The 12,094-nt window shown below is 40.2% G+C and overlaps 1 protein-coding gene across 3 annotated transcripts in view; it reads left to right on the forward strand.

The window, feature by feature from the left end:
• The window catches only part of TADA2A (transcriptional adaptor 2A), a 50,241-nt gene that overhangs the window by 26,920 nt on the left and 11,227 nt on the right, over positions 1-12,094 (forward strand). For all 3 annotated transcript variants that reach the window (XM_059378777.1, XM_059378778.1, XM_059378776.1), the window contains exons 9-11: positions 7,805-7,868; positions 9,209-9,252; positions 11,938-12,048. In XM_059378777.1, the coding sequence (XP_059234760.1) occupies positions 7,805-7,868; positions 9,209-9,252; positions 11,938-12,048 (219 nt within the window). The remainder of the gene's footprint in view (positions 1-7,804; positions 7,869-9,208; positions 9,253-11,937; positions 12,049-12,094) is intronic.

A 12,094-nucleotide genomic window follows, 5' to 3' on the forward strand; every position in this document is an offset into this window, starting at 1 on the left:
TCTAGAGTTCTTATGTAGCTCTTCTCGTGGCATGACCCACTGTCCAGTGTGCCACGTGTATGGTCCCTGAGCTGAGCACTTTCTCCCAGAATACTCAGTGAGGGGGAGGGCCTGGGAGCCCACTCCCAGTGGCAAGAATTTTTCTTGCCAGAGATGCTCAGGAAGGAATGAGAAGGAGCTTTCTGAGCACACCTAGAACAGAGAGGGACACATATTTTATGCAAATTAGGACACTGATTCTACTTCAGGCTTCTGAGTCACTGTGTGATCTTGGGTAAGTCCTTGCAATCTTGCTTGCTGGTTTGTTTTGTTTTGTTTTTTCCTGTGTGTGTCCACTGCCAGTAGAAGGGGTTGATTAGTCAGAATGTGAGTGTCTCCAATGAAAGATGATATGTAATTGAGATTGGTGTTATTACCATTCCATTACACCATTATACTCTTAATATTACTGGGTGTTAATAACATTCCTTTTATGTTCCCTCACTTTATAGAACTACTGCAAGGAAACAAACTCTTTGGCTGGGTTTTATATTCTGTCCTAGGGCTGAAGCCACCAAGCTCTTTTCCTCACCCAAAAGTTTTGCTATGATTCATGGAATTTGTCTAATATGAGGGGTTTGAATGGTCCATTATAGAGGCCTGGGATACAATGGAGGGATAATTGATTGCATTCCAGCCATACTAGAGGCTTCCAGAATGGGCCTGGAAAGGATATTGCAAGTGAAGCAGTGTCTGAGGAAGAAAATAAGGAAGTTCTGGGATCCTTAAATGACACACTGTGTATTTATTGAAATAAGCAAAAATTACTGGTTCAGAAAGAGTGATGCAGAAGACTCTTGTGTCCTGGTATATTTGGGATCTCAGTGTAGATGCACAGTAGTGTTCCTTTTTCCTGTGGGCCATCCCTCCCCAATGTGCTCTCATTTGGGAGAATCGCTTGTAGATTTGTGGGATCCCTTTTCCCAGAGTTTCACAGGTTCTGAAACCCTGAGAATAGCATTTTCTAATCATCACTGTCCTATAACCTAGGCAAGCAACAGGCGTTGTGTGCTCCTTCCTGTGTGTTGGGTTGGTGTTTTCAACACTTCATGGGGTTGCCCATTAGGACAGATTACTCTTCCTCTATTTGGAAAGCTAATTTTAGCACAATTTCTTGGCCAGTCATGGATACTCCCCAACCTTTTCTTTTTCTTTTTCTTTTTCTTTTTCTTTTTAAACTTCTTTGGCTCATATTGTCAGCCTTTAGATGATTGAATGGTTAGTAGACAAGAGGTCCGGCGTTGTTACTGTGTATACTTAGCTACCCATTGGCAATACTCTTCCCTGTAAAGGCATGTAAAGCATGTAAAGTTTTATGCTTAGGACATTTTATTTATTTTTCAAGATTTTATTTATTTGTTTGACAGAGATCACAAGTAGGCAGAGGCAGGCAGAGAGAGAGCGGGGAAGCAGGCTCCCTGCGGAGCAGAGAGCCTGATGCGGGGCTCGATTCCGGGACCCTGGGATCGTGACCTGAGCTGAAGGCAGAGGCTTTAACCCACTGAGCCACCCAGGCACCCCTGCTTAGGACATTTTAGACATAAATGCTATTAGTAATAGTAGCTGATACTTACAGCCCTTACTGTTTGCCAGGTACCATTCTATGCCCTTCACACATGTGACCTCATTTATTCCTCACAGAACTCTTTGAGCTCGGCATTATTGTCATCATCATCGTCATCATCCATCTCCACATTTTATAGATGAGGAAACTGAAAAATGGAAATATCAAGTACCTTGCCTAAGGTCATATAACCTGCTAGTGACAGAGCTGTCTCTGGGATCTGTGTTGTTAATATTGCACAATATCGATCATCTTTACAGTCTTGCATTTTTACTGCTGGGTTTTTTGGTGTGTTTGTGAGATGTCACGTATGTTATCCTCTACAGCTTAAGCACACTGCGAGAAGTAGGGGTAGATATTTTCCCATTTTTCATTCAGGGAAGCACACAGAGGGCTTAAGTGACTATGGGTTGCTACTTGCTAACTTTAACCATTAGGTCACTTCATCATCTCTCCTTCCCAGAATTAATTGTGTACATCTTGACCAAAAGCTTTTGGGAGAAATGACTTTTAAAAAGCTTTGCTTCTGGGGAATACCTGAGTCACAGGTTTGTGCTTGTGTGTTTGCAGTAGGGGGTTTGATTGGCTTCCCTGCAGTTAAGGTCTCTGAGTTAGTTGGTTTTCTTGCCAAGCGAGCAGTAAGTGCCTTCTGTCAGGAAAACAGAGACATGTTGCCAGCTATTTTGAACAATGTTAGAAATACACTGCAGTGGGAAGGAACTGCCTCTGACTTCTGCCCACTTCTTGAAATATTTTAAGGCCAACCGTTTAGAAACTTTGTGATTAGTCCCCAGTGTAATCACACGGAGACAATTCTCCCCACCGAAGCTGAGATTTCAGGAGTGAATAGGTTATGGGTGGTTTTGGTTTGTTTGTTTTTAATGATTTCTGGTTCTTTGTTTGCCCGCTTTCCTGGAACTTCCAGTCACTTTAAGTAGAATGTGAGCCAGTGATTCTCGTTCTTTCAGTGTCTGCCTTCTCATTTCTGTTCTGCCTGCTGTGCTGTGGTCCTCCCTGGGTTATTCATGCAGTTAAGATTTTATAATCAGTTGCTGCTATCTGAGTGTGCTTTATAAAGAAAAGAGACAGCTTCAAATATGCATTTTCCTCTGGGAGAATTCCAGTTCTTCCATTTGTTTCTGTGTGTGCCTTTCCTTCCCCTTGTTCTCCAGAGCCAGTTGCGCAGTTCAGACTATTGAAATGATCAAGCAGTGGAACCAGTATTTATTGATTTTTTTTTGTAGTCTCTTCAGTTTTGTTTTTTTTTTTTCTTGTGTGAAGTCATTCCCACAAAAATCTCAGGAAACAACCTGATAAGTTAATATCTTAGAAAAATTACAGAAATACGTTTTAGAATTAGCAGTAATTTCCACTGGATCTGCAAGTCATTTTTTCCCCCCTGTTGAACTCATCTTGTTATTGGATAGGTAAATAAGATATAAAACCCACAAAGAGCTTGGAACATGATAAGTACTCAGCTTGTATTAGCTGTTTACGTAGTTCTCCCCCCCCCCCCCTTCTTTTTTGGCTTCTCCTGCCTTGAACTGTTGACTACCTAATTCTGTTACTCATCTGAAATAGAATTAGAGTCCACTGTAAAACTTGTGTTTGGTTAGAGACATATCCTCTCCCCCCTGTTCATACCTGCCTGTCCCACCACACAGACATTTCAAGTGTATCTCCACCAGCACAGCAATCTAGAGCTTATCATCCCACAGCAGGGTATTAGAAAGCAGTGGGGGCATTTCATGGTACCTGGGCTTTTCTATGGAACAACCCCATACATCCAGAAAGCACTGACTTGGGATGCCTGGGTGGCTCAGTCGGTTGGGCTGCTATCTTCGGCTACGGTCATGATCCCAGGGTTCTGGGATCCAGTCCCACATCAGGCTCCTTGCCCCACAGGGAGCCTGCTTCTCTCCGCTTCTGCCTGCTTGTGCGTGCTCTCTCTCTCTCTGACAAATAAACTCTTAAAAAAAAAAAAAAAAAAGAAAGAGAGCACTGACTTATAGAAAGCGTTCTGCTACCTAAAAAAATGTTTGAAAACTGTTGTCTTAAATCTTGAACCTGATATTCTTGAATTATTTTTAGTTGTGGACAGTTGTGAGGAAAAATAAAGCAGTGTTGTTTAAATTTTTGAACTTACTGGATTGCCTGGGTGGCTCAGCCAGTTAGGTGTCTGTCTTCGGCTCAAGTCATGATCCCAGGGTCCTGGGATCAAGTCCCACATTGGGCTTCTTGCTCAGCGGGAAGCCTGCTTCTTCCTCTCCTGCTCCCCCCTGCTTGTGTGCTCTGTATCTCTCTCATTATTAATGACTTAATAAAAATGAATTGTATTTATTTATTTGAGAGAGAGAGCAATAGTGAGAGAGCAGGAGTAGGGGGTGGGGAGAGGGAGAACCAGGCTCCCTGCTGAGCAAGAAGCCCCCCACTTAAACCGGGACCCCAGGATCATGACCTGAAATGAAGGCAGATACTTAACTGGCTGAGCCACCCAGGTACCCCTACATAAATAAAATTTGGAATTTACTAGAAATGAACAAAGAAAACCTATAGTGACTAATACTTTTTCCTTTATACTTAAACTTTAAAAAATAATGCGTCCATTTACCTCTTCAATTCGTTCAGTTAGAATTTATATTCTTTTTATCTCAGACTCAAGGCAGAATGGCCTAGATTAAGTATTCCTGGTCATTTCCCAGGGATTGAAGTTACATACATATATAGTGCATCTGCTCATAGCCCTGCGTGTTAGGTTTTGGTGTTCCTTCCTTCTAATCTGAGACTATCCTGAGGGCAGGTGGCAGTGAGATGCACAGTAATGAGTCAGCATGGAGTGTCCAGAATTTATTTCTATCATCTTGTCAGTGATACCATACTGATAGTGCCTCAGAGTTGTATGTTGCTCAAGTTCTGTTGCTTTTATATAGCAAAAGAAATTCATGATTGTAATGAGCGATTGTGTACTGTTCTCTTGCTTGATAGGTTGCATTTTTTTTCCTGCCTTAAAATCTAGTTTCAGGAAGCAAAAGTGTGGGTTTCAAACTGTTCCATGGTGGTACCCTCAGGCAATACTACTGGGAAAGGTAGCTGGAGGTAGAATAGAGAGAAGAGGTTCAGCTAAAGCAGATCTAACTTGTCTATTTCAAATAAGAACCTATTTGAAAATAACGTTTGAAAGTTACTATAGGAGAACATGCAAATCTGTGTTGACTCATTGCCCCCATGGGTTAAACTAAATTTGTATCTCACATCCTTCTTTTTTTTTTTTTAAGATTTTATTTATTTACTTGACAGACAGAGATCACAAGTAGGCAGAAAGGCAGGCAGAGAGAGAGGAGGAAGCAGACTCCCCGTGGAGCAGAGAGCCCGATGCGGGGCTCGATCCCAGGACCCTGGGATCATGACCTGAGCCAAAGCAGAGGCTTTAACCCACTGAGCCACCAAGGTGCCCCTCACATCCTTCTTGTGAGCAATGAGATTATATTGCCTTTTTTGTTTATCAGTATTACAGAGGCTTTAGGCTCTTATTTTGATTCAGTGAAGCTCACTATTTTGGAAGACGTGATTGTCATACAAAATAAAGTCCTTGCTGCACGGTTGGGGTGTTAAATTTTATTACCTAACATCTGAATAACATATTTTAGTTTTTCAAAGGACACGTGTCAGGTCATTATGTTGTGCTCTAGAGCTTGTTTCTTCTGTGAATACATTCAGTAATTAAAACAAAACCCGTCAGGGGCGCCTGGGTGGCTCAGTGGGTTAAAGTCTCTGCCTTCGACTGGGGTCATGATCCCAGGGTTCTGGGATCGAGCACAGAGTCAGGCTCCCTTCTTGGCTGTGAGCCTGCTTCCCCCTCTCTCTCTGCCGGCCTCTCTGCCTACTTGTGATCTCTGTCAGTCAAATAAATAAATAAAATCTTTAAAAAAAAAAAAACTCTCAACTTACACAAAGTCTAAGGAAATAAGATGTTATTGAATAGTTATGAAATCATAAAATTTTAAGATTCCATCAGAATCCAGGTTGCCTGGGTGGCTCAGTCTGTTGGGCATCTGCCTTTGGCTCAGGTCATGATCCCAGGGTCCTGGGATTGAGCCCCGCATTGGGCTCCCCGCTTGGCCAGGAATCTGCTTTTCTCTCTCCCTCTGCCCCCTCCCCCACTTGTACTCTCTCTCCCTCACTCTCTTTCTCTCAAATGAATAAATAAAATCTTAAAAATATATATATTCCTTCAGAATCCGTGGATTATAGTTAACAACGGTTTGTGTAGCCCAGTGCCAAGTAGTCTTCATAGTTTCTTCTTCTTCTTAATGGTAGGTCTTTATTTCTTAACTTTAGAGGGGCTTCAGATTATAAAAAGCCTGTGGGAGTTGTTTACTTCTGAGGGTTTTTTTTTTTTTTTTTTTTGGTATTTTTGTTGTTGTTGCTGGTTTTTTGTTGTTGTTGTTTTTTGGTTTTTGGTTTGTTTTTTTTTTTTTTTTAAATTTAAACACTCATTTCATTTTTAGTTAAGCAAGATTTCTCTACTCACAGAAAAAGTAAACATGTTGGACAATTTCATTGTCTTTCCTACTCCAAGGCTCTAGAACCAGACTGGGTTTGGATCCCTGTTCTGTACTTAGCAGCTGTGTGAGTGAGGGCAGATTGTTTCATGCACATGGTGTATAGAGCGTGTGAACGAATGGCAGGAAACAAGACTGGGAAGATAGGGAGACTGAAGGCAATAAGGGGTTTTGTATAATATGCGAGGGTTTGAACTCCCATAAGTGGATGGGAAGCCACTGAAAAATTATCAGCAGGGGAAATACATCATCAGATTATACTTAAAAACATTACCGTGGTACCATTTGAAGGCTTGAATTGGAATAAGGCCTACCTTATTCCTAGAGTTACTAAAAAAGTACACTCAGTGATCTGGTGAGACAGGATACCCGAGCTGAGGAATAGGATTAGGAACAAAGAGGAAGAGATGAATTCAAGACAGACTGAAGCATTCAGTATAGATAAGATTCACTGACTGACTGGATATGGAGGAAGGGGACGGAGCGTCAAGCTGATTTTTTCTTCTTCTTTTTTTTTTTAAGATTTTATTTATTTGACAGAGTCACAGCAAGAGAGGGAACACAAGCACAGGGAGTAGGAGAGGGAGAAGCAGGCTTTCCACCAAGCAGGGAGCCCGATGGGGGGCTTGATCCCAGGACCCTGGGATCATGACCTGAGCTGAAGGCTGACACTTAACAACTGAGCCACTCAGGTGCCTCTTCAGGCTGATTTCTGTCTTGGACAACAGTTTTGGGAAAGAGGTCGAGTACAAGTTTGTAACTGAGGACCGTGTGAGTAGAGATAGCCAGGTAGGGTCTGGAGCTTAAAATAAATATGTGGGTTTGAGATTATATATTTTGATAGTACTTGGAAGCATAGGAGTGGATGAGATTACAGGAATAAGGTGAGGGGTAAAAAGAAAGATGAGAACAGAGCCCTGAGGAACTCTGAAGCTGGAAAAATTGGCCAGGGAAAGAAAGAGAACCAGAACTATTGTATTGATGAAACCTTTTGCTGTCTGCGGTTTTTTCCTAATTCCCCGTGTCTTGAACATGAAGCTAAAGCCAGGAAAGGACTGGGACATGGGCAACAAAGCAGAGCATATCTCGGGGGTTGTTAGGCCAGTTAGTGGAACTTTTCGCTACTGAATGCAAGACCATCCCCTAAATACTTGTTGCTCCCCAACTACACAGTGCTCCTCTGAGAAAATGTCTCTGCTGCCCCTATTTCACTTCAGTCTTTTTTGATAATGTCTCCTGAACTTACTCCTATGAGGTTATAACCCCAGTCAATATTCATTTTTATGACTACTATAATAGATGCAGTTTCTAGCCCGTGTATGACCAAAGTTCAGACTCCCATTATATGAAACCTGGTAATATGCGTAACAAGGCATGGTCAAAAGAGGTGTTCAGTAGAAAACAGAAATTGTTACCTTTAGGGTAATGCCATATAAATATATACATAGGAAAAAAGATCTCTCTGATTTACTGTCAAAGAAATTTAGTATCCTAGGATATTTTTGTTTCCAAGAGACAAATTGCCTAGACCAGTGAGTATGGAATAGTTAGCAATATGAGGTTCAAAGTTTAAGATAGTTTGGGTAAAAGACTTATTTTTGTCTAGACTTTATATCTGTTTGTGTGTGTTTGTTTGTAGCTCTGAAGATGGCTGTCGTAGATATCTATCATTCCAGGTTAAAGGAGAGACAAAGGCGAAAAAAGTAAGTACAGAAAACCATCCAGCCTTCTTTCAGGTATGGACTATCGACCACATATAGCCCATAAGGAACATTATACTTGCGGCTCGTCTTGTGACCTTGAGAAAGACACTTATCTTCCTTGGTCCTTAATTTTTCCATCTGTCAAATGCAGATAATAATACTTGTCCTTTTTTGTTTTGTTTTGTTTTTTTTTACTTCTTCTTTTCTTACCCTTTCTTGATGTTATGATGACCATTGATAATATGGGTGCACTGTTTTAAGGAGAAAAGGAACAAAATAAATTCAAGGTGTTATCAAATCGTTAAGCTTTTTTTAATGCTTTCATTCTAACTGCTCATTTTTTAATGAGAAGTCTTATCTAAAAGGATTTCAAAGAAATACTGAACAAGTTTCAGACAGTCTCAGTTACTCCTGCTTTTTGCAGCAGAACAAAAAACATATATTCAGACTGAGAAATTATGGATCCCAGACCCACTCTAGATTACAAAGACTGTTAACAGTTCAGGGAAGGGTATGCAGGATGTATGAGCATGTGTGTGTGTTATCACGGTGTTACAGACTAGAAACACAGTGGCATCACAGTAAAAAGAGAGGAATAGGACTTGGGAGGCACTCTTGTGGGGCCAAGATGTCACCTAAAGTAAAGCGTGCCTAGAGTTAGCTTTGGAGAAGTGCTGGAGAAGATCACTCAGTGGCCCCTGTGAGGGGTGTCATCACTCGTCATGCACACCTGCAGTGTAAGAGCAGAGGCTCCAGACACAACTCTGCATGGTTTATCTAAATACTGTTTTTGCGTAAAACACAGAATTCGAGCTAGATATTATCGTGGAACTTGGGTTGAGGATGCTGTTAGATCTTATGTTGAGGCCCTTGTGTTAAACAGGCACAGTAAAGCGTTCTGTGAATGTACACAGGTACAGTTTTAAATATTGGATGTGTGATCTTGGCGCCCTTTTATGGTTTAGCCGTTTCCCTGAAAAGACTGTTTTCAAATATCAGTTCCCTGAATTGAACAGATTAATTCTTATGACAGACACAGATTCCCCCTTCTGTTTCATTCCAGGGTATCGACATGTTTTCAGTATTTTTGAGTGCTCATTCATTCATCCAGCAAATAGTTACTGGGAGTTATGTTCAAGGGGAAGAAAAATAAATGATCTTTGAAAGCCTAAAATTGTGTTAGCAGACTTACTACCCTCTAGAACTTTGTGGGGAGTGACGTCTTTGAACCTTAGTATTCTTCCTCGTAGTGTTTCAGATGTGTAATAAAAGCTGCATGTGGGAGACATTATTAGATGTGGAACTAATTATAATATACATTATTGTGGTTTTCATCCTAGAATTATAAGAGACCATGGATTAATCAACCTTAGAAAGTTTCAGTGTAAGTATTAGCTGCTTTCTTTATTTTAAAAATTTCTTCCAGCGTTATTAAACAGTCTTCAACAAATCATTTATGGCAGTAGTTCTTTTTTTTTTTTTTTTAATCTCCCTACACAGTCCGGGGCTTGAACACATGAACCTGAGATCAGGAGTCACATGCTCTACCAACTGAGCCAGCTTGGTGCACCAGCATATCATATTGGAAGCTTTAAAAAAATTCTGATGGCCTGGGTATCACCCAAGACTAATAAAGTCAGAATCTCTGAGGGTTATTGCAAGAGCATTTTTAGAAAATCTTCAAGGCAATTCCGTTACATTGTGAGAGTTCAGAACCATTAATGTATCATCAGCACTTATATGATAATTCCTTTTTTTTTAAGTAGTATAGTAATTGCAGCATGAATATTAATGGATCATTTTCTAGAACTGGGTAGGAACTATATGTTAACATAACTTTGATCATCAGGTTGTTAAACATTTTTATGGGAAAAGCAACCATTATTTTGCATAAGACATCTAGTATTGTATGATAGTAAAACTATAATGACTTCTAAGTGAATGCACACTTTGACCTTACTATTTTAAATATTGGAGATACCTGGGCTGAGCAGAAAAAGGCCCTGTACTTTTTCTTCTTCTGTGATGTAGAGTTTATTCAGCAAATAAGAATGATAATCTCAATGATTACAGTATTTATATAGAAATGTTACAATACTTGTATGTCACATGTGCTTCTCATCCTAGTTGATAGAAACTTATAGAGCTTGACACTCTGTGCCATTGTAGGGTCCATTTCAGCCAGTCACCGGTTAAGTGTTTTTTAATACAGTTATGATCATAAATAAGTATGTTACATCTTTTTTTCACTTTCTGATACTCTTTTTCAAGTGATTGTGGTGTTTTGAAGATGTACCTCTTAATAGTTATGTAATATGTTGTGTGTATGTAAATAAGTATATAATATGCTAAACTTTTATTATTTAGCTTATTTTTAATTTTTTGAATCATTATAATCCTGTGATGAGTTTGTGAATAAATCTTTATATATATTTAGAATTTTTTTAAGGTAGGTTCCCAGAAGTGGACTTAATAGGTCAAAGAATGTGATCATTAAAAATGCTTGACCTGCACTGCCAGATTGTTTTCCAAAAGATAATTGTATAAATTTACATTCCTTCTAGCAATGGATGATATTGCTTGTTTAACCTCATCCTTCACTGAGGACTGTGGGTTTGCAAAAATAACTTAGGATCAGATTTCCATTGCCCTTTCTATAGACAATTATTGGTCATATTCTGGTAGCCACAGTAGTGGGTTCCTGTGTCTGAATGCTTGGGCTTTCAGTAATTGGTCAGTAGCATTTTGACCTTTACTCATAGTAGATCCTGACTCATATAAATTCTGTTCTCAGCTGGTAAACAGAAGTGAGTTTAGCCTGATTACTTTAATTGTATTTTGTGCGTAAGAGCTGAGAGGAGGCCCTGTTGCTTCACAGTGTTGTGCCAGAGGTTTCAATTGCCATTATACTGAGTGTATGTGACCTTAATATTGTAGGCAGAGGGGTTTTTTACAACAAATTTAAAGTTTTTACTCCTAATTCTTCTGTACTATCCATGTAGGGTGTTTTTGTTTTGTTTTGGTTTGGGGGTGGGGGCTGGTAGCGAAAATAATTGGTCTGTGGCTGCCCGTCAAGTTAGCACCTGGAATTTGTGGATAAGAATGTCTCCCTCAAGGGAGGAGATTGAGCTGAGGAGATGACTTAATCTACATAACTGTCATAATGCAAAGCTTGTATCTATATTCCAGAAGTGAGCAGAGCTGGCTTAGTTACTTTAGCTCGTGTACTCACCTAGTTTCAGCCTAGTCCATCAGACTGAAATGACCAAGTAGCAGTTCTGGCTACTCCAGCCTACCATGTACTGTTGGCAGGTTTTACTCCTTATCTTCTTTGCTGATGCCACTAATTTTTTTTTTTTCTACTAAAAAGTAGAAATTGGATCGTTAGTAATCCTCAGAGTTATTGACTGTGGCTACCCTGTGTATGTGACCATTAAGATGGATGATAGTTATCCAAATATAACTCCATTAGTAGTAAATTTAGTTATGATACTTAGTTTGGAGGAAGGCAAAATGGCCCTGATAGAGAGTGAAGAAGTAAGTACCTCAGTTGAGGCTCTGTTGGTAGGGACATTTCTCGTGGGGCATGAAAGCTATCACACATTTTTTTCTAGGCTAGTCTACCTCTTCTAGATGGATTATTGTGTCTGCATTTTCCTTGTTTTCCTGCAGAAGTTAATACTAGAAATTTTGCCCAACATTGTTCCTAAGAATACATGATCTGCCTTTAATCATCTTTCCCATTACTGCCAACAGTCCCTGCCCCTGTACAGATGACGAGCCTGAGGTGTGGAGGTGATTATATTATCATCACCAGCGTGCTTGGTGATGCAGACGGTCTTCCGTTCTCCAGGGAGAACAACATCCTGTGTGATAGTCACTGTGATGCTCTTATCTTAAGGATTAGTGTTTTGCATTCTTGGCTTTCCTGTTTGCTTCCTGTCATGGGTAAATCAGTCATGTGAGGTTAGGAATGGTTCCTTCCAATTAACTTCTTATAAAAGAAGCGTAGAGAACTTAGAGATTTTTATATTCTCTATGGCATGGTTGTGCTTTGTTTTCACTGTAGTAATGGAACGGCGGTATCCCAAGGAAGTCCAAGACCTTTATGAAACAATGAGGCGATTTGCGAGGATAGTGGGGCCAGTGGAGCACGACAAGTTCATTGAAAGCCATGCACGTAGGTTCTTTTTAAGCCTTGCGCAAGTATTTGTGTGTGTGTGTTC

This window comes from Mustela nigripes, chromosome 16, assembly GCF_022355385.1.
Source record: "Mustela nigripes isolate SB6536 chromosome 16, MUSNIG.SB6536, whole genome shotgun sequence".
NCBI lineage: Eukaryota > Metazoa > Chordata > Mammalia > Carnivora > Mustelidae > Mustela > Mustela nigripes.